Raw genomic sequence first — 27,864 nt, 5'->3', positions numbered from 1 at the left:
AAAGCACATGATATAAGCCTAGGTTGTATCGATATAGAATTTAATTTAGTTTAGCTAACCCAACAGAACCGTCGTCGTTTCGTAACGTGAGAGAGAGAGAGAGAGAAGAGAAGCTCATTTAACTCGCAATCCAAATCCAACTTTCATCTTTTGATCACTCCCGTAGATCTGAGACAGTACCGACCGCTACAAACGTTGTCCGAATGGCGTTCTCTATTGATCACTCCCTCTCAGATCTAACCAAGCTCAGTCTCTTACCGAAGCCTCTCGGACACGCCTCGGACATGTTCCCCTTCCGTCTCTCCGTCTTCCCACGTGTCCACCTCTCTCACCGCACATCCACCTCTCGCCTCCTCTCCTCCCTCGGATCCAAAGTCGATCCAAACGGCAGCGTTTTAATCGAAACCACCACGCCCCCCTCCCCCTCCCCCGACGTAACCGGCGGAGTTCAAGACGTCTACGGCGAGGACGCCGCCACGGAGGACATGCCCATCACCCCCTGGTCGCTCTCCGTCGCGAGCGGGTACACTCTGCTGCGCGATCCGCATCACAACAAAGGCCTCGCCTTTAGCCAGAGGGAGCGCGACGCTCACTACCTCCGCGGGCTGCTTCCTCCCACTGTTATCTCGCAGGATCTTCAGGTGAAGAAGATGATGCACACGCTAAGGCACTATCAGGTTCCCTTGCAGAGATACATGGCTATGATGGATCTCCAGGTAACTTGTTGTGACTTTATTTTGTTGAATGCCTTATAATCTAATGCATTTATTTATTTATTTTTGTGTATCTATCAGGAAACGAACGAGAGGCTGTTTTATAAGCTTTTGATTGAGCATGTTGAAGAGTTGTTGCCTGTTGTTTATACTCCTACGGTTGGTGAAGCTTGCCAGAAGTATGGTAGCATTTTCTTGCGTCCGCAGGGGCTTTTCATCAGCTTGAAAGAAAAGTGAGTCTATCTTTTTATATTGTTTATTAAGGAGCAGTTTTAGTATGCTTTTCTTGGACTCATTATTTGAACCTTTAATAGAGGTAAGATTCTCGAGGTGCTGAGAAACTGGCCCGAGAAGAATATTCAGGTCATTGTTGTCACCGATGGGGAGCGCATTTTAGGTTTAGGGGATCTTGGATGTCAGGCAAGTTATTTGATTTTTTTTTGTTGTGTCTGGATTTTATCACTGTTTTTAAACATCGGTCTAGTAGGCAGCAAAAATTGGTCATAGCCGAAACACTTTTTTCTAAACTTATTTTATGGAAATATCGATTTAGGACACTAATCCTCTATTCACTGCCTAGCTATTTTTTGAACATTGAGATTTATCCTCTTACTAACTTGCTCATTATCATTAATGTCTTCAGGGAATGGGAATACCAGTTGGGAAACTTTCTCTGTATACAGCTCTTGGAGGTGTTCGTCCATCTGCGGTAAGAATCAGCTTTATTCTCATTCAACCACATTCTCTCATCTCATGTCCTACTCACTATATATATATTTTGGTCGCTTGCCAGTGTCTGCCTGTAACAATTGATGTTGGGACAAACAATGAGAAGCTGTTGAATGATGAGTTCTACATTGGACTCCGCCAAAGGAGAGCTACTGGAGAGGTAATGTGCTCCTCTGCACCTTTTAGTAAAACTGTCTTGTGATGAAGCTTAAAACCTTAATCCTCTTCTTTTTTTTTTTGAACAGGAGTACTCTGAACTTATGCATGAGTTCATGACAGCAGTCAAACAGAACTATGGGGAGAAAGTTGTTATTCAGTTTGAAGACTTTGCCAACCATAATGCTTTTGACCTGTTAGCTAAGTATGGTACAACACATCTTGTTTTCAACGACGATATTCAGGTATCTTCTGATTTAAGGTGTGTATACACACATGTACCAAGTCCTGAAACTGTAATTTCATATACAGGGCACAGCATCAGTTGTACTTGCTGGACTTATCGGTGCTCTTCGTTTTGTTGGTGGATCCTTGGCAAACCACAGATTCCTCTTCCTCGGTGCTGGAGAGGTAAGGCTTGGACTTCTTCTTTCAGTGAAATCCATTCTGTCAATTGTTTTTCTTGACCATTTTCTTTGTGATGTAGGCTGGCACAGGAATAGCTGAACTAATTGCTCTTGAGATATCAAAGAAGGTAAACTATAAAGCCTGTGTGCATTTTGCTTTACTAAGCTACTCTGTTTTCTTATATGTTTGGTGACTGTAGTGTCAAATTCCATTGGAAGAGGCTCGGAAGAATATTTGGCTTGTGGATTCGAAGGGATTGATTGTCAGTTCCCGTAAAGAATCCATTCAACATTTCAAAAAGCCCTGGGCTCATGACCACAAACCGATAAAGGAACTTGTTGATGCAGTCAAGGTGTGATGGTTTGTTGTTATGTTCCCTTTAAATTTTTTATTGGTTTAAGTGTTTAAAACTGGTCTTTTTTTTTATCATTCAGGCAATCAAGCCGACCGTTTTAATAGGAACATCAGGAGTAGGTCAAACTTTCACTCAAGAAGTGGTGGAAACCATGGCAGAGCTAAATGAGGTATTGTTTTGGTATATACATTTTGTGTGGGAGCACATGGTCCTGACAATAGAGTCAAACTTGCTGTGTGCAGAAACCAATCATCCTTTCTCTTTCAAACCCAACTTCTCAGTCAGAATGTACAGCAGAACAGGCTTATACGTGGAGTAAGGTAAACGAGTTAAGATTGTTACTGAAGAGGATGATTGTTGTTGGCTTACAAAGTCAAACCTTTTGATCTACAGGGACGAGCTATCTTTGCAAGTGGAAGCCCATTTGCACCTGTAGAGTATGAGGGGAAGACGTTTGTTCCTGGACAGGTTAGGACCTGAACTATTATAACAACTGATTTTAAGAGAGTTAGATTCTGACTGTTTTGTGTTTGGACAGGCAAACAATGCTTACATATTCCCTGGGTTTGGACTGGGGCTAATAATGTCAGGGACCATTCGTGTTCATGATGACATGCTTCTGGCAGCTTCAGAAGCTTTGGCTGAGCAGCTGAAGGAAGAGCACTACGAGAAGGGGATGATATTCCCTCCTTTTAGGAATATCAGAAAAATCTCAGCTCGTATTGCAGCTAAAGTGGCTGCAAAGGCCTATGAACTTGGTAAGTACATGTCTTGTGTTGCCTAATTTAGTTCAGTTACAAATTTACAATATTACGTTTGATACATGTATAGGATTGGCGACGAGGTTGCCTCAGCCTAAGGAGCTGGAGAAGTGTGCTGAGAGCAGCATGTACAGCCCTTCCTATCATAGCTACCGCTAAGGGGATAAAAGCTTACACACTCATTCTCATTACTCCTCCCATTCTTTCTTTATCTTCATATATGTGTTTGTTATCATCACCATTCGAAATAATCTACCAAAACTGCTTCTCTAGAGTTTAGACTCTCTTGTGTTTGTAGTCATGTTATGTTGTTTAGCATCTTGATATAAACATATGTGCAACTGATTTCATATGATTTTCCTTTTAGGAAATTTTCATGATAATCCTTTTTTTGTGAGATTTCTATGGTACATTCTCTGAATAGTTTTTTTGTAAAAAAAAAATTGTCACAAAAATAGTTTTCAATAAAGAAAATGATCAGGAATGGAGGTGAGGGAACCAACAGGAATGGTTTTCTCTTTGAAGGCAAGCTCTTTGATGCAAGAGAGGTGGTGAGAAAAGCGAAAGATGAAGCAGACTCTTGGTTTTTGGCGCAGCAAGTCCAGACTAGAATGGAGTTAACTGAGAGAGTGGAGGTGAGGGAACCAACAGTCAGTGAGGCAGGAGTGCTAGAGGGATGGGTTTTGTGTGAGATTGGAATGGACTGGTCTAAAACAGGTGACATCATGGGTGCTGCTTGGATCACTAAAAATTACTGGAGCATAGCAGACGGGCTTTTTCTGGGTCTAAGACCGTTGGTGAAGCAAAGTTACAAGTAATGATGTGGGCTATAGAAAGCATGAAGAGTCTAAAGAAAAAGAAGGTGCGGTTTGTATCGACCTTTGGAGACTTGGTGGAGACAATTGTGAAACCTTATCTTTGGCCGGCTCTTCAGTTCGAGGTAGCAGAACTCCAAAGAGAGCTACAAGCTTTTGAGACATGGGAACTAAGACTTGGAGCTTTGGAGACGGTTAGATGTGTATCTTTCATTGCGCAGAGTGTAAGGAACTTAGGATTTTCTCAGTCCTATGTCGCTGCTGGTCACCCCCGTTGGTAGGACCATTGTTACAGCAATGGAAGAGGAACATCTAAGGCTTAAAAGAAGATGTTGTGGGATTATTTTTTGGTGCTCTAGATGGATGATTGGGTATAAGTAAAGGAGCTTGTCTAACTGATTTTTTGGTATCACTCTTGTATTGAGCAGTAGCTAGTATTGTAATCTTGGACTGTTAAAGTCTTTTGGAATATATATTATCTCAATTTGGGAGAAAAAAAAATAAAGAAAATGATCAAATAGTTTTTTTTTTGTTTTTTTTTTGTTTTTTTTTTAAATTTTAATTTTAATTTTTTAAAATTTGAACTCTATCATCAAAATTCTATCTATTAACTATAAACCTTAATCCTAAAGTATAATTTTATTTCTATCTTTTAATAATTTTATTTTGGTCATTTTTCTCATTAATGCCTATTTTTGAGACAAAAACTTAAAAATAGTTATCCTATTAAATTTCTTAGTTTCTATCGATTGTTGTTTTTTGTTATATCTGTTTAACAATTAGTATTATTATAATTATAAGAAAGTGTAATTCTGCAACACTCATGATGAGACCAAAGCAACATATGTTCTTTAATTGGTTCATCCAGAGACAAGAGGTATGGTCTTGTTTATATTCGAAGCTATGATGGATTTTATTCACAGGGTATATGTCGGGGATACAGGTCATATTGTTATATCACGCATCATCAACCCATCTGTTTGTTTTTTTGAACCTTATGTACTTCTGAAGAATGGATCTTTGTGGATTCTTGTGACTGGTCCTCTGCTACCTTGGGTTGCGTTAGGCATTTGTTGAACTGTGTTTGCTATACTCAATGCACGTCTTAAGCAGAGAACAAAAATGCACAAAGAAATTGCCAATAATTTATATCACATTGCAAATGGCTATGTAATATCTGGCCAACATCCATTCGCATGAAAAGATAGGATAAGAGTATAGGTGGAAAGCCCATTAGTCTAATACGTACGAGTTTCAAGACATTTTCACCAGGTTAAGATCGATCTTTGGAAGATGTATTTTTTTTGCAGATTATAGACTTAAAGCTTTTCGTAAGTTTCAGAATGTTACAAATAGAATTGTTCAATGTGGTTGTATGATGCAGAGAGAGAGAGAGTTTATCCATCGAGTACATTGCAGAACTGTCTGACGATCTCCAGAGAGAATTACGTCGTGCAACATATGTTCAGAGATGAAGCTCATCAATATTACATATGTTCCTGGTCATTATTGACCACTATTTGTAATAGAAATTATATAATATAATTAACGATTAAACATTTGTTCAAAAAAAATTAACAATTAAACCAATATTAAAATTAACGATTAAACCAATATTAGCGATTCAAGCAAAAAAAAAAAATAACAATTAAACCAATATTAGCAATTCATTACAATGCAATTTGTTTTTTTATGGGCCGAGCCCACGAGATTAGATTGTTTTGGGCATAGACGAGTTTGATGCCCACAAACTTTAGCGCGTCTTGCATTTCAATATCGATCTACTTAGGGATAGTTTGTTTCATCATCTTTCATCTCCATCCAGATGATTCTTTTACATTCATCCAAATGATCCATCTATTGGGACTATTCGTCGGATAAATCATCTAAATAAACTTATGTTCGTTTCTTTATTTCATTTCCATCTAAATGAGTTTAGTAAAAATTACTAATATACTTTTATTTTGATTTAATCATATTATTTTGTTTCACTATATTAAATTTTATTAATTATCTAAATATAATTATTTTAAAATATGGTTTTAGCGGGAAATATAATTTTGATATTTTAACAAAAAAATACCCATTAAAGATTTAATTCGAGAAATTTGATTTTGCGAGTTTAACGAATTTTGTGGTTTTGTTGGAAAAATGTGGTTTGTGGTTTTAGGGTTAAAACATGTTTTTGCGCTTTTGGTGGGAAAGTGCGATTTTGTGATTTTGGCGAAAAATGTATTTTGCGGTTTTGATGGTAAATACATTTTTGCGATTTTGGCGGGATAATGATTTTTGCGGTTTTCACAGCAAAATGTGTTTTAGCAGTTTTTGCGGTTAAATTCGTTTTAGTGGAAAAGTGTGTCTTTGCGGTTTTTGCAGAAAAATGCATTTTTGCGTGTTGGCAGGAAAAGTGTTTTTTTTTTTTTTTGCGGTTTTGGTGAAAAATGCGTTTTTACGGTTTTTGCAGAAACATGTGTTTTGTGGTTTTGGTGATAAAATGCGTTTTTGTGATTTTGTCAGTTTTTATGAGTGAAAAAATGATATTAGATTTAGGTTGGTAATTTTTGAATTATATCATGTGTATAATATACATTATAATTTTTTGATTGAATCATCTCTATCGAAATGGTTCAATTTGGTTCAGGTGGCTGATTTTAAAAATTAAACCTAAATGTATTAAGTTCATCCAAATGAGTTATTCAGATGACTTGTAATTTAAAATCTAAACAAACAACAATCTTATCTCCATTATCTAGTTGGTGTAACGAACATGACCCTAGTGGCACAGCTGATTAGGTGGCTTAACCACCTGTTTAAGCTGTAATCACTAATTGATTAGATACCGTTGTTCACATTCGTTGTGATATTTTTTAATAGGGACACAGAAAAATGAATCAACTGTTTATGCATGAAATTATGAATTAAAGTCACCGTATTGGTCCGCTGGGAAGTAAAGTCAATGTACACGACATAAATTATTAGGTTACCAAGATGCGTACGCATAGCTGAACTCTTAACTAAATAACAGTGCCAAAATTCGGTATGTCTGATAGATGTAGATAGAGACATAAATAAATGCACAACTGTTAATTGTTGTCTCGCCGTACGTGGATATCATATCAAATGATTCAACCATTTCTACTTTTCTATCCACATTTTAATGTTTTCATATTTTACGTACTAATCAAGACATATTAATATGAAACGTTTTGAATCAAGTATTTTAGAGTATTTCTGCTTTAGGTTTAGAGAAACATGCATCTACCAATAAATTAACATCGGTAGAAAACAAGAAAAAACAAATTGTAAAGTTTTGACGTATACCTTATAAAAATAATAAACGAACTTTACTTTTGTATCGATATGATATCGCTTTTTCATCAAATACATATGGATGAATAACAATGTCTCATGAATATAATAATTAAGGGAAATTTGCCAAAAAAGAATGAAACAGACACACTTCTGTCCTTATATAGTATAAAACCAACTTTAGTTTGTTCCTATAGTATAAATTTTCTCATAGTCCCAATATTAACCCTTTAATTTAAAAGTAGTTTAAATATTATAAACATATTAGGAATAAAAAGAAAAAAAAATTAAAATGTTTTTTTATACAAAAAATAAAAAATTTAAATTAAACCAAGAAAACTTCAAAGTTAAAGATATTCATCATAGAAGAAGAATTTGTAAAAATCACAAGAAAACTATGGAGAAATCGTGTTCTGATGAAGAACAAGTGCTTAATTATGTTTTTATTTTTATTTTTAGAAGAAGACAACATATACACGTTTTAGGAAAGTAAAAAATTTCCAATTTTTTTTAGAATTTTTTGTAACTGAATTTTTGAAAATATGGTTATTCTTATCCATAGAATGCAGCTTTTATATTGTATAGAGAACATATAAATAATCGGTAAGCATATTTTACCATATGTATACTTTTGAGTTGTGTCTGGATTTCGTATTCGTAGAACTTTAGAATTTTCATAAAACTAGAAGTTGCATTCGAAATAAATGTAGCTACCTTTAGAATGCCTAGACTTCACATTCATCATATTTAGAATTCTATTTAAAAGTAAATTATTGATTCTAGTGAAAGTAGAATAATTTGTTTAATCTGGGATTCAATTTCTAACATGTCATTATTCGTAGAAGATAACATCTTCTTTCTGTATAACAGAATTAAAAAATTAAATTAACAAGTTTTAAAACTCCAAAAAATACCAGTAGTGTGTCTGGATATTTCATCAATTGTTTCTATTTTTTTATATTTTTTTATTCATAAAATTATTTATTTCATTAAGTTTGATAAATTGAAAAGATAATTAAGGCAAAAATGAGAAAAAAAGTTTTATACTAAAAAAATAAATAAGCTGTTTTCATTCTATTTTGGCAATTTTTCATAAATTAATTATACATCTAATTAACTAACACCTATTTGTTTTAAATCATTGCTTTTGACTATAGGAATGTCACTCACCGAGGCTAGATCAATTGGCTCCTTTAAAAAATGGGATCACACGTTCTCAGAGTTTAGACGACCAAACTGTTGTTGAAAACAAAAATAAAGGTGCATAGCCAGTAAAGATTGCTATCACGGGCAGTTTGATTAAATATTTTAGGCTTCATATATATAGCTCTCAAGCAAAGACAAAAGCCTTTTCTACTCTATACTACTATTTTGATAAGCGAGAGATACCTTATTTGAAAAACCTGTTACGTGTTTATTGGCTCAGAGTTTATCATATTTATTTCATGATGTAAATATATAATTTGTTCATTTCTATTTATTGCTTCAACGGTGAACGGATTGTAGCCTTGTGGGTCTTCTCATTTAATACCAATGTTATCACCTATTTCAAGAAGACATTGATATAATATCAAAGATAACAACCATGTGAAGACGTTGACAATTGTGTAGAAATAGATATCTAGGCATCCGTCTAGATGGCCAAAATGATCCGAATGTTTCAGACTTTCAGTTTCTACTTTCAACTAAGTTGAAAAAAAAAGTCTTCTGAGTATCAGACTATGAGCCCTGAGGTTATATTTAAGAAATGCAATTTACATATGTGAGAAAATGATAAACTATTCAACGTTAGTTAGAGTGTATAATGATAAATGGGAGATTTGAAGTTCTCAGGAGCTTTAACAATGTGGTTTACCACAAGATAAGAAATTTGGTTTAAAATTAAGTTTTAGCTTTTTCAAAAAACAGTTTACACTTGTTGTACAAAAGTAGCTTTCTTTTGAATAAATTTAACATATATTCAAAAAAAAGTATAAGGTTACGTATGTCTTTATTTGTCATATAAGTTTGTACATCTATAGGACTTAACTGAGTCTTTGATAAACAAATCTAGTAGTTACTATTTGTCCTCAAACTAGAAGTGTCAGTATTTTTGAATAGTGAAATGATGAAAAAGGTGACAGTCTCTAGTTTTCTCAATTTCAGTTCCATGTGAAATAGAAATAAACAGTTAGTACGCGATGTTAGATATGCTGCTTTTATTGCGTATACGTATCAACTTTCTGTTTTGGGAAATTTCAAAATTTCACTGACTATTCTAATTTGGGAAAGCTGTAGAAAGTACAATATTGATCCGAATTTGGATTTTACGAACCATGGTGATTATTGATTAACGCAGTATACAAACAAACAAAACTACATGCAAAACGGAAGAGGACTATTAACATGCAAAATAACACAACAGTTGTGAACAAAACATTAAAGCATAGACAAATATTCATGATTTTTGTTTATACTTTATCTTGGGCAAATACATGATTATTGTTTACAGTTTACATAATCATAAAATATCTCAAGAGACAAAAACAATTTTGTAAAGGCCAACTTGTTTTTCAATCTAAAACAGAAACACAATTTCAAAAAAAAATTCTATATATATAATCTTTTTTTTGCTACAAATCTATTCATTATTATATATATATAATGTATTAATTATATTTTTATATGTCTATAGGTAGGTATTGCTCTAGAAAATTTTCTAGTCTCTTGTGTAATTTTTCTTTGCCTTTTAATGATAATGATCCTAATTATTCATTTAGTCTGTTTGTCTTGCGGACAGGGCATGCGGTCATCAGGACTGCCCTGATAGTTGGAACAGGCGTTGTCCCCTCTTTCTGCGATCCAGGGATACCCTCTTTACTAATCTCTCATGCAGTCGATGTGACCGTCAATTAATACTTTATGCATCTATTAATGAAATTTGGTGAAAGTGTAACATTCGTCTTCACCGTAAAATGCATCGCCCCTTTGATGTTCTCATGACTAAGATCAACTCATTGTCCGTGCTAAATTGGCATGATTCCTTCACATCGCTACTCAAGTCACGACTCACTTTTCTCGGTTTGGACTTTAGGTGTGCTTCAGTCTAATTAAATCTGCTTCAAAGCTCTTTAGGAATAATTTATACCGTTTAGGAAAAGTTCTTTCTATGTAATTATTATTGTGTCAACATATCGAAAGTTTCAAACAAAGGTCAAATGGCATTTTGATTGAAAAAGTGTCGTTGTTAATTAAAAACACTGGCCCACTAACCAAAACACGTACTGAGGTATTAGAATATCATGACAAAGAAAAAAATAAGTCATTATCTTCAATTTATGACTCAACCAAACCAAACTCCTCACACAAGCGGGAGGAGTATTATTTATACTCATAATCCAAAGCTGTCAAAGAAACAAGACTCTCTCAGACATATACACCTTACTTACATAGCAAACTATGGACCGACGTCGTTCTATTCATCATCACATCATTTCATATTTGTTTCCCTCTTCTTCGTCCATACTATGTTTTTGTATCTCATTCCTTGTGTTGTTGTTTACTACAACGACTAATGCTTTAGTGAAACTTCCGGAAAACACGACAGTTCCGGCTATAATAGTGTTCGGAGATTCAATTGTTGATGCAGGAAACAACGACGATTTGATAACGGAGGCTAGATGTGATTATCCTCCTTATGGTATTGATTTCGACGGTGGAGTTCCGACGGGAAGATTCTCCAATGGAAAAGTCCCCACTGATATTCTAGGTTTGTTTACCTCTTGTTTTATTTTTTCTTCGTTGCCTAATCTTCTAAAGTGTTCCATAACACTAACCACATATTATTTATCTACATATCAAATGCATTAGCTAGCTGGTTAATGACTTGCAACCCGTGACCAACTTTATTTCGTACACTCAAATAAATTGATATGTACAATAAGGACTAAAGTTAAAACACCAAGTTGCAATGTATAATCTGATTATATTATATTTCGATTCTTTATTGTGTTTATAGCGGAAGAACTAGGGATTAAACCAACTATACCAGCATACCGAGATCCTAATCTAAGACAAGAAGATCTCTTAACCGGTGTAACATTTGCGTCGGGTGGTGCTGGTTATGTTCCTTTGACAACACAAATCGCGGTATAGCTAATCACCACTTCTTATGTTTGATGTTTATCTAATGAACTTTTAAATATTAACTATTAGTTTTTTCTAATCGTTAAAGGGAGGAATACCATTATCGCAACAACTGAAATTTTTTGAAGAGTATATAGAGAAATTGAATGGAATGGTGGGACAAGAGAGGACAACGTTCATAATTACGAATAGCTTGTTCGTTATTATATGTGGTAGTAACGATATCGCAAACAACTTCTTTAGTCTCCCTACGACTCAGCTCCAATACAACGTGGCTTCTTTCACTGCTCTTATGGCCGACAATGCTCTCTCTTTTGCTAGGGTAAAAAGCCAACGGTATTTAGAGCATCATTAGCTAGAGTTTTTTTAAGAAAATCTTTTCACCATACATTAATATTATAATAGGTGAATTTAACCCAAATAATCATATAAAAATTTTCAAATAAAAGACTTGGCATATGTAATATTTAAAATATATTAACTACAATATAACAAATGCATATAACCTAACTATACTTTAGTTTGAAATGATCATGCTCAAGTAATATATAGTCAACTTACATCATGCATCTATCGATGTACAATATTCAAACCACCTATAGTTTTCGTTTTTTTTATAGGATGTATCAACCAACCAATCATCTTATTGATTTTCTAAGCTTTATAAAAAAAAAATCAATAAATACAAACTCAAAATCCAATACCTTTTATTAATCAAAACCGAATATCTTTAATGTCGTATCTTTAATGTACCTATTAAATATAGAAATTGTAACCATAATTACACTAATTATAAGAATAGATTTGATTCCAACCAATTGATCTATTACTTTGGTAATTGATTTGCTTGCAGAAGAGGAAACAATAAATTTAAAATTTGTAAGAATATAAAGATACAGAGATTCTAACCAATTGCCTATATTTGCGTATGATTTTCGTATAATAAGCTTCAAATTGAACATTGAAAAAGATAGAGATTTTTTTTAATCTTTTACCGACACAGAACTTAAACAAAACGAAGAGTTAAAGGTAATTTTTTTTTTGTTACACTTCCCAAAAAAAACAGTTACAACATGGGCTTTCATAATACGGCCTTTTAATATATTAATGTTATGGACATTTAGTAATTATCTTGACGAAAAACAAAACTATAAATAATTTATTATTAATAAAATTATGAAATTATTTACAATTTGATGACTAATTCATCGCCATTTTTATATGTTAAATTTTTCATAGAAGTTTAAAAATCATTGTATTTCCTTTAAACATGTATAACTGATTTATAATCTTTTATGTCATACTAAGTCATAATATAATATTTCTTCATATTTTACATTAATAACCATTGTTTTTATATATCGTCTACAATTCTCTAATTACGTCTATTTGTTCAATTTTTTATATGATATTGAATATTCGTCGTAAATAGATGGTTTAAGATGCCAAAAAATATTTAATTGGTGAATATAATACATCAAATATTACAAATACATCATTTAGTTAAATAAATAACCAAAAACCAAAAATTCATACCCGCGCTGGCGCGCGGGTCAGGGTCTAGTTAATATTATAATAGGTGAATTTAACCCAAATAATCATATAAAATTTTTCAAATAAAAGACTTGGCACAAATCTGTTAAGTTTTTGAGAAATTTTCTTATTATAAATATTAATGTTTATTGTGAAAGTCTATACTTGAAAAATCCTTGATAGGGATGACTTTTAGAGTTTTACTTACTGCAAGGTTATCAATTATCATAAATTCATGTTGACCTTTCTTCTCTTAATTGATTACTGTACTATTGTAATTATAGATTTTTGCTACTTTAGAAAATTATTTGAAGAATTGTATTTAATCTCTTATTTGGTTTATCGTGTGATGTTGGTAGACACTGTACCAATATGGTGCAAGAAGAATACTTATGTTTGGTGCACCACCAATAGGATGTGTCCCTTCGCAGAGAACTGTAGCTGGAGGACCAACAAGAGATTGTGTTGTTCGGTTTAATGATGCGTGTAAACTTTTCAATGCTAAACTCTCTGCTAATATTGATGGCTTGTCAAGAACCCTACAAGACACGACTTTAATATATATTGACATCTATGATCCTCTTCTTGATCTCATTTTAAACCCTCAACAATATGGTAATTCGTCATTACTTCTCTTTTCAATGAAACAATCAATTCTTTTAACATATTTTCATGAATTTTTTAATAGGATTTAAGGTGAGTAATTTAGGATGTTGCGGAACCGGGTTAATAGAAGTGACTGCTCTATGCAACAACTATACAGCCGCTGTATGTCCCGTGAGATCGGATTATGTGTTTTGGGACAGTTTTCATCCCACTGAAACAGCTTACAGAAACATAGTTGCAAAGCTTCTTCAGAGATATCTCAACAGATTCTTCTAGTTAATCGATATATAACACCTACTTTTTAACATGTCGGTCATACTTCATTTTTGAATTATCATTACAAATGAAAAGATATATAAACTATACTTTTTAAAATCATCTTTTCTCTTTTCAATAGCTTGTAAGTGTCTTTTATGATGTTTTGTGGTTATATAAAGAATGTTCCTGTATATATGCTTGAAATTGTTCACAACTTCGGAACATTTTGTTCTTTTCCATTTTATAGAGCAATAGTGGTACCAACAATGAAGATTGACACTTGTCACAGAGTCCTGATCGGAAATTAAACTTGCTGCCAAGATCAGTTACACAAAAGAAAAGGAGTACAAAGCAATACAAAAAGGAAACAAAAGGTTAGACATTTTACATAGAAGCAAAACGTTCTGATTAACTAGCAACAAGCACGGGATTTCGACCCCATCTTTCTATAAATGGTTGAGAAAATTTGGCCAAAGGCTAAGTTTAAAAAACAAGCCAGGTGCTATTAAGTGCTTAATACCTTAGTTTAAAAAAAATTAAGTAGGATTGGTTATTGACATATTCTACTGAAACATTAGTCTTCATCTTTAAATTTTAGAGAGCTAATGTATATAGAATTTATAATTCATATTGTTAAAAGCTATTAAAATTATATTAAGATATTTGTGGCTTTCTAAATTTCATAACCAACATAATTATAAGAATATCAAATGTATTATTCCATTTTCTCAAAAAAAAAGAAGTCTATAGGGTAGTTGAGTTTCACTTTAACCTACTATGTTTTGGAGTAAAAATGAAAAAAAAAATATAAAATAAAATAATTACTTTATTTTTGTAGTAATCTTAATTTATAAAGTGAAAATAAAATAGTTTTTTTTGTCAATAAAATAAAATAAGATTAGAGTAGATTTTACTCTGCACTCTATTTAAAAATGGAAGGAGATTGGAAATGAACAAAGGTAATTAAAATATGTTCAACGCAGGCCCAAAAGAACTCTAAAAGTCCAAAGATTTTCTTCGTCTGAAAGCTAAACATGACAATGAAGCGAAAGTGGAAACCAATTTAGCGGAAGGCCCAAACATTCAGTTCAACACAGACCCAAATATTAACGTATCTTGTTCGACAAAATATTACAACAAAATATTATGGTTCAAGATCAAGATCAAGATCGATCACACACATCGTCACATAGCGATTCATGACCGTGCTTACGTCTAAAATTATTAGAAGGTTTACTATATTATTAAGGGATAACAATAATAATAATATAGTTCAGAAAACTTAAACCATTATTGATTTTTTATCAAATAAATTTCGTATGGGTACCTAAGAAATAGTAGCTTAGTGATAATTTTTTTAGGAGTTATTGTATATAATGTGATCCTGAGTTCAATTCCGTTGAGAACTAATTTATCATTATTTGGTCAGTTTTAACTTGAATTTTTGCACAAATGATAACATGGTGAATCGTAACAGATGATCAATTCATCCCTTGTCATCAGTCAGAAGGTATTTAAACTCAGATCAGACAGTGTGATATATTTTCGGGTTAGTCGATTTTGTAGTACTATCCGCGACCGACCAGATTAGATTATAAGGCATATCAAAAGAGAAGTTCATGTGGGTTGACCCACGAGCCACTAAACTATACATCTTGGTGAAATAGGTTGTTGATTTTAAAACATTTCCAAAAAACTCTCTATTTTTAAAGTTTGCAAAAATCAATATTTAAAGTTTAAAAGTGTTTTTCTCCCAAACCAAAACTTCAAACTAAACTTCAAAATTATCTGTATTTTATACTATGGTCCTTATATTTGTCATAATTAATTTAAATTTATAAATCTTTTATAAATAAATAGCACATATATAAAAATATTACATCAATATTAGTTAATAAATTTTACAGTTATAAATGAAATTATAAATAGAAATACATTCTTAAATATTAAATTACAAGAAAAATACCACATTATTTCATAAAATTATTTCTATAATGCTCGTATATATGATCAACTAGTGCATTTCAAAGTAAGAAGTGACCTTACAATTACGAGCTAAAAGTTGTTGAAATTGAGTATCCTTATTTTCCGCCATATGATCAGTTATGTTTTCATGTACGTTTAAAACCTTTTTATTAGGTTTTTTTTTGTAATATTTTTGTTGATAAAATCTTGTTTTAAAATATTTTAAATCTTATTTTAAAGTTTTTATTTAATTTCATGTGTAAAACTTAAATTTATAAAAAGAAATATGATATATTTATGAGATATATATATTTTTAAGGATTAAAACGGTAAACAAAAAAACTATTTAAGAATCATAAATATGATGTGTACATTTGGAGTATACATTTGAATATTCGAAGAGAGAGAGTCCAATGTAAATACCAAAATGCAAAAAAATATGAAACTTTAAATATAGAATTTGAAGTTTTAAATTTTTTTTTTGGAAAACAAAAAAAAACTATATTTGAAATTATAGTGTTTCTTTTGAAAATGCTCTTAGAAAACATAAATTACTAATCATTAGGTTCAAATCTGTCTATTTCAGATATAATAATTATAATATATATATATATATATATATATATATATATATATATATATATATGTATATATAAGGAAAGGAAAATAAGAGATGCATTTAAAAGAATACTAAAGATAGAAATTATATACTCTGGTCAAGTTCAAATAAGAAAAGTATCCAAAAATTCAAATAAGATAGGCTTTCAAAAGAAAAATGTCAGCGTTCTTAGTGAAGTTTTACAAGAATCCTATACATACCAGTATACCACACACCACAACGTTAAAAAAAAAAAAGTACTCGTAGCTGATAGCTCCAAAACAAATAAAAATACGTAAAGTGGACTCCAGAGAATCACTCAAACTCATTAAAACACGAAAATATCATAGGCCATGCATCACTTGTCTCGACTGGTTAGAGGTATAATTATCTAACAAGCAATGAACGGTCTGAGCAAAAAGACAGAATTTTGATTTTATTCATTTTTAATTATATAACAACAATTGGCTGTAACGTAGATAGGCAATTGGTGACAGGCTAGCTCTACTAGAATTTACAAGAAGGAATCTAGAGATTGCATGATTGGATGATATTTAAGAGAAAATCATGTTACACATTTTGGCCTCAGATGGTATAAGGAAACTTAACAAATAAAGGGAGTAAGCCGTTTAAGGATGTTCTAAATCATTTTTAATTTTAATATATGCTTTAAATAAATTTATTTTCTCTAACTGAAAATTGAAAATGAAAGCTTAACAAACAAAAAAACAGTTCCAAAATTAAAACATTTGAAAATTAAGGGCTTTTTCTAAAATCTAATCCGAACCAAAACTGAATTCTAGTCAATAAAAACTAAAAAGCTAACAAAACTAAACAGTAATTTGGATTGAACACTTCTACCTCTGAGTCTAGTTAATTGTTCTAGATTTACTTGGATCAATTTTTGGACTAATTAATTATACGAGTGATTTAATATCTAAATCTAGTTATTTATTCTAGCGTTGGCTTGGATCAAATTTTGGACTAATTAATTATATGAGGATTTAATATTTTTAACATATTGGACCAAATAATAAATGATCAATTTTATATCAAACAATTAATAGATGCTTATCAAGCCAAATTCTAAAAATTCAATTAATGGCTTCACTTTTTTGTCTTTACTGTACGTGGAACTAGCTATATACTACATCACTTCAAGTTTGTCGCTGTCGAGTTATTACATAATATTGTTGTAACTGCGATACATTACGGGGCCTATCTTCTACAATATATGGATACCATAGACTAGTATAAGATGACCCCATAACGTATAGAGCTACAGGACCATCTATATAATAAACTAATTGCGTTGGTTTGTAAGCTTTTATGGTGGAATCAAATAATTTTTGAATATCAAAATAACTTCTCCTCATATATCACTTCAATTTGCAGTCTATTAGTTTCTGTTAAAAATAAGAATATATAAACTAAAATTAACTTCGGATCTTGTAATGATATTCGTTTTCAACAAAGAAAAACTGTAAATGACTTTACTCTTAATAAAAAGGAAAACCCTAATGTACGCATATACAGTTTTTTTGCTTTCTTTTTCTACGCATATAATTTATGATAGCCACAATTATGTTAGATAGTGGTTGGGCGATATTCTGGTTGTGTAAATCATTAAATTAAGTAGCCTTGTCAATGTATCTTACTCTTAATTAGCTTGATTTTTCGGATAGTCTGGCTTGCTATTTATAATCTATAACTATTAGTACATTTGGACAGAAAGTTTTTCTCGATAAACATTTTTCCATTAATATATTTTCACATCTTTTTCTTACTAATGTCTCTTTGGACCTTTTATATCACGTGTATATGGAGAAAGCTAACCTTCTTCACACCCAATTTTGTGGTAGTATCACCTGTTGGGTGTGATCCACATATCTACCCTACGCCTTTGTTCCATTTTTCAGTTATTCTTATTTACGCATGTTAAGTGGTTGAGTGAATTGAGTCGATTTTTAAAGAACTCTAAAAAGTAGAATATGTTACAGAAGAGACCAAAAATGATACCAACAATATCTTATATATTGTTTAGCTTGATGGGCTCTAGAAGTCTTGATGCATTGATTATGATGACCTACAAAGTTCTAGTTTGGTAACAATTTAATTAGAGCACATGCTCAAAGATTTTAATTATGAGATTCTTTAGTTAATAAGTCCTTAGCATTTCAACGTAGCCTAGTTGTCGTATGAGATTATATATTATACTACGGGCGGGTAAGCAAAGAAACAAAATAATAAAATTATTTAAAAATTTAATAAAATTTTGGTTTATTTATATTATATTTTCACTACAAATTTTACTTTCATAGAAATTATACATTTTTTACTATATTAAAACAATTCATAAAATAATAATTATTTTACTTTCTTCACAATATTTTCTTTCTTGAATTTAATGGAGTTTTAATACATTTCTTCTTAAAATTAATAATTTTAAAAAATTGAAATTAAAAGCTAATTTATTATCTTTTTTTTAAAAAAAAATAGGCAAGTAGCATAAAAATATGATACTAATTGTTACTGTTTAATATTTATAAATAACATGTTAGGTTGTATATTTATGTATTATTATATTTGAAAATATATATATTTATGTTGTTTCTTCATACTCACATCAACAAAATTTTGAAAAATAATGAATTCCGCAATTGTTTTTTTTTTACTACCAAAGTTTAGGCTAAACCAAAATGGTAATAGAAAACCATAACTATTTTATGTATTGTTAGCTATAAAGATTATTTATGATGCAGAGATAAATAGAGATACTTCCTTATGGTCACATATCAACAAAGCGACACTTTAATGCAAAAATGATAATATCATAATATGGGGAAGAAAAGATATAGGTATTTTTTAACAATTTTAATTACTTACAATTCGTTTTATAATCCTATATAACTTATAATCATTTAAATGATTAAAACTCACAATTTATTGTTTTTACAGCTGAAAATCCTATATATATATATAATTGTGAGCAAGATGATAAAATTCAATTAAATTTTAATTATGATTGAAATACTCTTCCATGTTGGTTATTTAAGTTCTTATGTAAAATAATTGTTAAGTTTACAATTGATTTAAAATTCGTTGGTTTTAGAATCATTAAGTTTTGAAGATTAAAGAGTTTGCTTATACCCTTTTAACTCTCTTCCTAGTTGGGTTAGAGTTGTGAATTCCAAACAATATTTAAACCACAAATGTGTCTTTTAAAAAAAAAATTAAACCACAAATATATACATATATAATTATGAAAAAGTGATTAATGTAAGTAATTTATTTTAGAAAATTTCTTTTTGTACCACCATGACAGTTATAAAATTATGTTCATCTGAGTATGTCAAATTTAAATCCACTTTCACATTTGTGATACTTGAGAATAAGAGAAGGTGGATCACCCAAAACCCCTAAATGTGCATCTTTTTTGCTTTTACATTGAAGGATCAAACGTCAGTAAAAGTTCCCAACACATAGCAGTTACTTGTGCCCAAAGAAATCATTCGAGTGTTATATTATGTGTGTCTCATTGCTCTGTTTTCTCTTAAATTCCACCAGCCACTTTAATTTTAATCCCAAAACATTAATTTTAATCCCAAGTTTTGGTGAAGACTGATTTGAACCACTTTCTTTCTCGTTCGTCTGTTCGTATATATTCTAATGAGCATGTAACGCTGTGGTTCTCTAGAATATATTACAATATCGGTTTGCAAGAAAACAAAAGAAACCATCTAGTTCCAGAAATCAGGATCATAAGTTCCTCAAATTGGTAAACCAAAAATAAGAACAGTCATGTCTTATTCAATTACCTTACCAATCTCCCTGCAAGATGCAAAAGAATCTCTGGTTTGCAGTATGTATCTGTCACCATCCGGGTTTTCTATTCACTGGTATCTCTTGAACCTCTCTTTTTTCCACTCATGATACTCGGCCAGCCAGTGGTGTCTCTCGGTCTTTATATCTGACCGGAATGTTCTATGGATCTGAATGAGTACCAAAAGAAGCGTTAATGAACAGCCTGCCTGCAATCAAAGAGGTTATGTGACTGATGATTGTGCCGATTTTAAATGTTGTCAGGCGTCAATATATAACAACTTAGCGTGAATCAGGAGCTTCCTCAAACTTAGGGTAGACTTTTTTATAAAAACTTGTTCACTAATGTATTGAACACGACCACAACTTAACCCCAAGACCTTAGTGTACAAAGTTTAACAGAGAGTTCGTTCTTACCTCCAACTAACTTTGGGTATATATTTGTTCCAACAACCATTTTTAGTTCTACATCAGAGTAGAACCTTTAGCTGTCAAATACACTCAGGCAGACTGTCGAGTGCCTGCAGAGGCCAAAAACCATGTTTTTAATCCTTGAACAAACGTGCAAGTCGCAAATGTGCGTAATGAGGGTAATTTAAAAAACAGCAGAGTTGTCATCTACCTCCTTGTGATTGTCATGAGACGTGAGTACTCTGGGTATCTTCGTTGTGAATCGTTTTAATGCCCCTGACTTCACCAACGAAGACTGCTAACCAAAACAACTATTAAGGCTACTTGGCAGTGAAATTTATAATCATTATATGGAGCTCTTGTAAAGTATGGTAAACAATTCAAACATGGAAAACCAGTGTTGGTCTTGGCAAATAACATGAGGTGGTTGTAATTGCAGAACCAAAACCTTTCCATGGATCGGCTCTCTCGTTTCCGCAAGCCCAACGAAGACGGTATGTTCCGTGAACCTAGTAGAGACAGGCGCATCACCAAACTTGAAGTTCAGATTGCTTCTGGTGACATCAAAAACACTTACTCATAAACCGATCCTTCACTGAAGGTGTTAAAACGGTACACGTTGATTGACCCTTGGATAAGCATAGCCTGCAGATTGAAACGGTGGATCAGCGTACAACAAATCATTAATCTGTTCATCTGTAGAGTTAGAGGTACCTAAGCAAATAACAAAAGCTCTAATTTCTTGTAAAGAAAAGGATCCCGCTTACGTTCTCACCAGGTCATGTGTGTTTATATACGCAACCGACAAACCATACACTGACGGCAGAATCTCAACGGCGATAATAGTCATCCCACCGATCCATACCCACCACCGTTGGATCTCCTCTTGACGGAGCTCACCGGAGTCTCCCGCCGCAGCGCTCGCGTCTTCCTCCATGGCGTCGGGCGAGAAGGCCTCATGCTGAAAGTGAAAGCCTTCGCGATGCGTCTCTTCCACCTCGGCCTCTCCTCTCACTTAGTCTCCGACGTGACCACGCCTCCGATCTCATCTCCCGATCTCCTCATCGCCTCCGCCGGTCCCGGAGGATTCTCCACCGTCGATGTGATTTGCTCCATCGCGAAATCGTGCGGTGCTAAGGTTGTGCTCATCACCGCGCAGTTGGAGAGAGGTTCTTGTGTGAAGCACACGATGGATGTGTGTTATGTCCCGGCGCAGACGATGGCAAGTGATGGCGGAGGTGCGGCGGAGAAGGGATGAATAGGGTTTCTGGTAATGGGCTGGATTATCAAATTCTCAATCCAAAAAGCCCACAAATTCTTTTTTTTTTAAATGAAACGCAGAGTTGCGATGTAAGGACAGATGTCGCAAGCTCCTCGCTCTATTTGTTGCGCTGGCAGTCTAAGAAGAGAGTTGCCTTCTTCTTTATGTTATAAGATTTGGATTGCGAAATTCTAATATTTACATTGATCTTTATTACGGTACAATTTTTTGATTTAATGCATTAATCATAAGAAATTAAGTTGGAACCATCCACCGGACTACAAATTTTAGATGTCCCTATAAGCAAATGTTTGATAACATATATTTTAAGTTTTTTGACTAAAAATTTTAGATCTCCTATAAGCAAACGTTTGATAACACACATATATATATATATATATATATTTGATAATTGTAGTGTGATTCCAAAGGTTTTCTAGGCCTAAGAACTAATTACTACGAGATCCACAAGATCTGCGTTTTCTTACCACTTAAGGCGCTCCGGGTGGCTAAAAAGAATCGAACCCATGACGATATTCACAGCTGTGAGCCATTTACTACTAAGCGAAGACCACTTGGTTAAATATTTTTTACATTAAAGTTTTATAAACTAATTCATATTCATTAGTGATAGACAAATTTATGAATTTAATTTTATAGAAGTATAAGTCAATGTAAACATTTGACTGTAGTCGGTAATAATTTTATTAAATCATTTTACTATTACAGAATTTTACATTTTTAATATCATCTAACAATCAATTATTCAATATATTTATTAATAAAGTTCTATAAAATATTAAAATTAAAAATATTATTATTATTATCAAAAATTATAAATATTATTTACATATAAGCTATATATATGTCATTTCAAATTATAAATCTTGTTTATAAATATTATTATTATCAAAATTTATGACTTGCTTACAAATATATCTAAATGTGAAACTATATATGTCATGTCAAATTATATGCTATAAGCTATCGAATAGGTGGCTTATCCTACCTTGACCATACTTTTTAGTATTGCATTTAAAAGTAATTAGATGCGGCAAATTAAATAAAACTTAACCAATCGAGTCAACCAAATTAAGAGAAAGTTTATTAAACATTACTACACACATTACATATATCTTCGAAATATTTGTAAACTAAATTTATCAGGCCCTGATCGAGAAGAACAATCAAATCCATTTTTTTTTTTTTTGTCATCAACAATCAAATCCATTTAAAACTTAAATTATATTATATGAATAATATTTATCCAGAATAATATATGAATGATATTTGTATATTTTTACTGACATAAGATCAGTCAAATATTGCTGTTAATTTTACCCCCTCCCCCCCCTCCCCCCCCACCCAAAAAAAACTAATTCAAATTTACACAAAAAATCAATACAATAGAATCGAAAAAGGAAGCAACCCCTGATCTTTTGACACTTTTGTGGAAGCACCGTAGCCTATTGGTTAAGGTTTAAAGGCTTCTACATCCAGGTCTGGGGTTCGAATCCCAGACTATGCAATTTATTGCAGATTACAGGAAATCCAGGTTTCAAGTCCCGGAGAGAGCGGTTTATTAACCAATTATGCAGACTACAAAGGAAAGGCTTGCAAGAAATCTTCAACATGGTGCAAGTAAATCTGGTCAGGCGTGGATCTTCATAGGACGGCTCAGGTGCTGCAGTTAGGCGTAGGTCTTCATAAGGCAGGTAGTATTGTCGGTTGTCGAATCGTCTATGTAATATTTCTTATATCATAATTGTAAAATCATAATAAATTAGCGTTAAAAAAAAACTTAGTCTTCTCTGGTGGTATGTTATATGAAAACACAATGAACGATTTTTATAAAAGATCCCACAAAAGATTGTGCTATCCATTACACCAAAAAAAAAGAAGATTGTGCTATCCACACCATAATGATCACTATAGACGGATATCAGCTGAAAGACTGAAAGAAAGTATTACATAATCCCCGACTATATAATTAGAGTTGACAGACATACGCACTAATATAGTATTATACATGCTTGTTGTCACAGTCTGCTGGCAATACGTGTTTCGACATACGCACTTTTAGATTTATGTCGTTAGTTATTAAATTAAAACTGATGTGGTTGAGAGTTGAGATTAGTACACTGTCTCAGCTGTTATCCACGCTTAAACTTGTTGTAATACATTATCTATATCTAGAAATGTTACAGTCAACTGGTTAAGTATATCTTGTCCGAAGTCTACCACAAGTCCACGACATCTTCACCACACAATGCAATATATATACATATACATCTACATGTGTTTGTATATAAATAAGCGTGATAGCAACCATGAGAGCAAACGCGGTTCGCTGTTTGCCCTGGTTATTGTAAAGCTTCCAAGAAAATTTATCTTTTATAAAATCTTGTTTTATTTTCACAATACAAGAAAGGAAACATGAAAGAGTATACAAGCCGGTCTAGTTCTCGTTCTTCGCTAAAACTATGTTTGCTGTCCATTCTCTTTCTCACTGAGACAGTCGTCGCCATCAAGCTGCCGCCAAACTTGAAGATTCCAGCCCTAATAGCTTTCGGAGACTCCATCGTTGACACTGGAAATAACAACAATGTCAAAACCGTTGTTAAGTGCGATTTTCAACCTTACGGTATCAATTTCCAAGGCGGAGTCCCCACCGGGAGATTCTGCGACGGACGAGTTCCTGCCGATTTGCTAGGTCCATTATTTGGTTTTTTTATGACTTTACCCTTTTCAGCTCTAGTACCTTTAGGTTTTAGGACACAAGTGAAGTTAGTGAGGACGGCAAATTATTTGAGCAATCATTTGTTTTTTGTTCCATTTTTGGATGGTAGTTAAAGACAAGGCTAGTAACATTGACTCGATATGCATAACACATGTCTGGAAAGTTAGTGTTCCACGATAATACTGATTTTAAAACGTTGTAAATAAAGCTATTTGTCTTTAATGTTTCTCTTCTTATTTGCAGCTGAGGAAGTGGGGATAAAATCAGTTGTACCCGCATATCTCGATCCAAATCTAACGCCTAAAGATCTTTTAACCGGTGTATCATTTGCGTCGGGAGGTTCTGGTTATGATCCTATAACACCCAAACTCGTGGTAATAATAAATATATAAGTAATATGGCGAGCATAAGTTCTTTTTAACTAACTGTACTCCTATAACATATGGACATATTTGATTTGATATTTACCTATTTAACTTGGTGGTCTCACTTGTGTTTGTTGATGATATTAGGCAGCAATATCATTACAAAAGCAGTTGGAATATTTTGAGGAGTACATAGAAAAAGTGAAGAATTTAGTGGGGGAAGAAAGAAAAAACTTCATATTAGCCAACAGCTTGTTCTTATTGGTCGCAGGAAGCGACGACATCGCCAATACTTACTATGATCTTCATGCAAGACCTCACTATGACGTCGATTCGTACACTACTCTTATGGCCAACTCTGCCTCCGATTTTGTGAATGTAAGCTTCTCTCATAATTTTGAAAAATCTGTATATTTATATATTATATATAACATATTCCACAATAGTAGTATACTTTTATCTCTCTAGGTAAGTATGATTGAAAGAGTTAAAAAATAACCATTTACAGTTTACTGGCTGAGCCAAAAAAGCGTATAAATATGCTAAAAGTAGTAAAAGTCTACCAGATTATCAACCTTTCATAACACTTTTGATTTACTTTTCAGAGGTCCACACATTTTGATTTCGATGGACAGTCATATATCAAAAATAAAATACCGACTAAATAGTTTACATTTTTCCGTGATACATCACTTTAAGGCATTAATAACGGGAGTACCATGTATAGACTGATCGTTGATGTGTCTCATCTTTTATCATTCTCATCTATGTGTGTGTTGAGTTTTTTAACGTTTATGAATTTAATATTACCTATTCATTAATTATGATAACAGAAACTATACGGATATGGAGTAAGAAGAATAGCTGTGTTTGGTGCACCACCACTTGGTTGTATCCCATCACAGAGAACCTTAGGAGGAGGTCTTTTGAGAGAGTGTGCTGAGTATTACAATGACGCAGCAAAGCTCTTTAATTCAAAGATCTCCACAAAATTGGATTACCTGCGCAAAACTCTACCGGATAGTAAACCGGTCTACATTAATATCTATGACCCTCTTTATGATATCATCCAGAATCCTACAAAATACGGTAATACCCTAAAATTTATTTTTAAATTTACTTTAGTATGAAAAATACCCTAAAATTAAAGTTATGATTTGGGTTATTGTAGGATTTGGAGTATCTAACAAAGGATGCTGTGGAACAGGAGCCATAGAAGTTGCTGTCCTCTGCAATAAAATCACATCTTCAGTATGTCCTGACGTGTCTAGCCATGTATTTTGGGACAGTTATCATCCCACAGAAAAAACTTACAAAGTTTTAGTCTCATTGTTGGTTGACAAATTTGTTAATCAGTTTATCTGAATTAAAAACTATTGCCACTTCGTAATGATTGATTATATTTCATCATGTTTTGTTTGTATTATTTGAAAATTGTATTCCCTCTAAAGTAACATTTTCTTATTGTTTCATCTGTCTTCTTTGGAATTATTAACTTATAACGTACTATACATATTACTAATCTAGTAGATCCCTTCGCTCCAATCGTTGCGAGATAAATCATCATAAAGACCTTATTTTTTCTCTGGTGTAAAGTGACTACCTATTCTTAAAATTCGATAGTAATTATATTAAAAGCATTATTCCTTTTGTATTTCTTATCAGAATTATGGAACTCATGTTATCTTCGTAAAACATGCTGACATTCATTATGTGTGTGTACTCAATATTATTTTTAGTTTCCATCTAACAAACAAAGACAAAAACGTAGTATAGTTATAAAACCACATGTTTCTATACTATTGACATGAGTTCACAAACAAACCCACATGTTTCTATACTATTGCTATGAGTTTACACGCACCATCAGTTGGTACCTCCATATAAAAAATGAACTTAACGTAAGAATGCATAGAAAAAAAATATTGGTGTTACATATTTCCAATTTATTTCTTATCAACCGAAGCTGCTAATGATATTTCTGTATCTTAACCATCTTGATAGTATGTGTAACTCCTTTGGGCTCAAATGATTTTCCATATTTATTGTACGAAATGAAGTAAACTTGTTAATTGCCCTCATTGTGGAGAAGTAGAGACAGCTACGTACTCACCTGTTCTTCAGTTGCGACTTTACAAAACAGGTGTGGCAATAGATCCCTCTTCAAGCAATAGTCTACATAGCTGTAGAATCAGATTTCATCTCGGGCCTTGTTAAATGTAGAGAGATGGTCTGTCTGCCGTAGTGAGACCGAGACGCGCTGCTACACGTATGCGGCTTGGGATCGGGCCTCACAACATGCAGGTTTGGCTCGGATCTTCATAGATCCGTTGACAAAAACTGAGATAATAGGATCAAGCCACCACAATTTTGTTAGTTCGCATTTAATGGCGGAAGCTCTGGCCGTTAAATCGGTTCTCCAAGCGGCAGCCAGCCTTGATATCACCAACACCAAGCTTAGTACCGACAACCAAACTCTAGCTAGAGTAATCAACGATAAGCCCTTCGACAAAGAAATTGGCGTCGTGGAAGACATCAAGAGTCTTTCTTCTCTGTTTGTCCACATTTCAGTTTATTTCATTCCAAGGGATGAGAATGGAAGGGCCGACTCTTTGGCCAAGACCACTCTCAGAACTCATCTATCTGTATTGGGCTCACATGTGGACTGAATCTCTATCTGCTGAACTTCTTTAATTATCTAAATGAAGTAGTTGGTCAAAAAAATAAAGTAAACTTGTAATGGAGTGAGAGCATATTCAATAGCAAGAGCGCAGCTCCTGGTTGTTTAGCTTAGAACTCGTAACAAATAATTAAGAATCTACCACAACGAGTCAACTACTTACGGGTTTGGTAATTTTGATTTCCAAAGGGTTCCTTCAGGTCAATACTATGCGAGCATTGTTATACCACTCTTTAAGGATGAATCATTTGGTG

The 27,864-nt window shown here is 32.8% G+C and overlaps 4 protein-coding genes across 4 annotated transcripts; all 4 read left to right on the top strand.

Moving 5' to 3' along the window:
* Positions 1-27: 27 nt before the first annotated feature.
* On the top strand, positions 28-3,519 carry LOC103830635 (NADP-dependent malic enzyme 4, chloroplastic). The gene is made up of 14 exons (XM_033276120.1): positions 28-716; positions 795-946; positions 1,028-1,133; positions 1,357-1,422; positions 1,507-1,602; positions 1,688-1,843; positions 1,911-2,009; positions 2,086-2,133; positions 2,206-2,358; positions 2,441-2,530; positions 2,604-2,681; positions 2,755-2,829; positions 2,900-3,119; positions 3,193-3,519. The coding sequence occupies exons 1-14, from the start codon at positions 204-206 to the stop codon at positions 3,279-3,281; spliced, it is 1,941 nt and encodes a 646-aa protein (XP_033132011.1). The 5' UTR covers positions 28-203; the 3' UTR covers positions 3,282-3,519.
* Positions 3,520-10,309: 6,790 nt separating this feature from the next.
* On the top strand, positions 10,310-14,005 carry LOC103830634 (GDSL esterase/lipase EXL1). Its single transcript, XM_018653274.2, has 5 exons — positions 10,310-10,994; positions 11,244-11,374; positions 11,460-11,693; positions 13,264-13,519; positions 13,593-14,005. The coding sequence occupies exons 1-5, from the start codon at positions 10,685-10,687 to the stop codon at positions 13,784-13,786; spliced, it is 1,125 nt and encodes a 374-aa protein (XP_018508790.2). The 5' UTR covers positions 10,310-10,684; the 3' UTR covers positions 13,787-14,005.
* Positions 14,006-21,384: 7,379 nt separating this feature from the next.
* On the top strand, positions 21,385-23,625 carry LOC117126856 (3-hexulose-6-phosphate isomerase-like; the record flags this gene model as incomplete). Its single annotated transcript, XM_033276029.1, has 1 exon — positions 21,385-23,625. A coding segment is annotated over one exon (438 nt), but the record flags the coding sequence as incomplete, so codon positions are not given.
* Positions 23,626-24,125: 500 nt separating this feature from the next.
* On the top strand, positions 24,126-26,402 carry LOC103830631 (GDSL esterase/lipase EXL3). The gene is made up of 5 exons (XM_009106444.3): positions 24,126-24,538; positions 24,809-24,939; positions 25,078-25,308; positions 25,764-26,019; positions 26,102-26,402. Exons 1-5 carry the CDS (start codon positions 24,262-24,264, stop codon positions 26,293-26,295), a joined length of 1,089 nt encoding a protein of 362 aa, XP_009104692.1. The 5' UTR covers positions 24,126-24,261; the 3' UTR covers positions 26,296-26,402.
* Positions 26,403-27,864: the final 1,462 nt, after the last annotated feature.

The sequence above is a fragment of the Brassica rapa genome, chromosome A07 (genome assembly GCF_000309985.2).
Source record: "Brassica rapa cultivar Chiifu-401-42 chromosome A07, CAAS_Brap_v3.01, whole genome shotgun sequence".
In the NCBI taxonomy this organism is placed as follows: domain Eukaryota; kingdom Viridiplantae; phylum Streptophyta; class Magnoliopsida; order Brassicales; family Brassicaceae; genus Brassica; species Brassica rapa.
This window is presented reverse-complemented; position numbering and strand designations above follow the sequence as displayed.

Bases quoted from the DNA above. Each gene is read 5' to 3' on its own strand.
- LOC103830631 (XM_009106444.3), top strand. From the start codon at position 24,262: ATGAAAGAGTATACAAGCCGGTCTAGTTCTCGTTCTTCGCTAAAACTA. The intron at 24,539-24,808 runs GTCCATTATTTG...TCTTATTTGCAG, and splicing joins AGTTCCTGCCGATTTGCTAG to CTGAGGAAGTGGGGATAAAA. The intron at 25,309-25,763 runs GTAAGCTTCTCT...TTATGATAACAG, and splicing joins CTGCCTCCGATTTTGTGAAT to AAACTATACGGATATGGAGT.
- LOC103830634 (XM_018653274.2), top strand. From the start codon at position 10,685: ATGGACCGACGTCGTTCTATTCATCATCACATCATTTCATATTTGTTT. The intron at 11,694-13,263 runs GTAAAAAGCCAA...TGATGTTGGTAG, and splicing joins ATGCTCTCTCTTTTGCTAGG to ACACTGTACCAATATGGTGC. The intron at 13,520-13,592 runs GTAATTCGTCAT...ATTTTTTAATAG, and splicing joins TTTAAACCCTCAACAATATG to GATTTAAGGTGAGTAATTTA.
- LOC103830635 (XM_033276120.1), top strand. From the start codon at position 204: ATGGCGTTCTCTATTGATCACTCCCTCTCAGATCTAACCAAGCTCAGT. The intron at 1,423-1,506 runs GTAAGAATCAGC...GTCGCTTGCCAG, and splicing joins GAGGTGTTCGTCCATCTGCG to TGTCTGCCTGTAACAATTGA. The intron at 2,134-2,205 runs GTAAACTATAAA...TGGTGACTGTAG, and splicing joins CTCTTGAGATATCAAAGAAG to TGTCAAATTCCATTGGAAGA.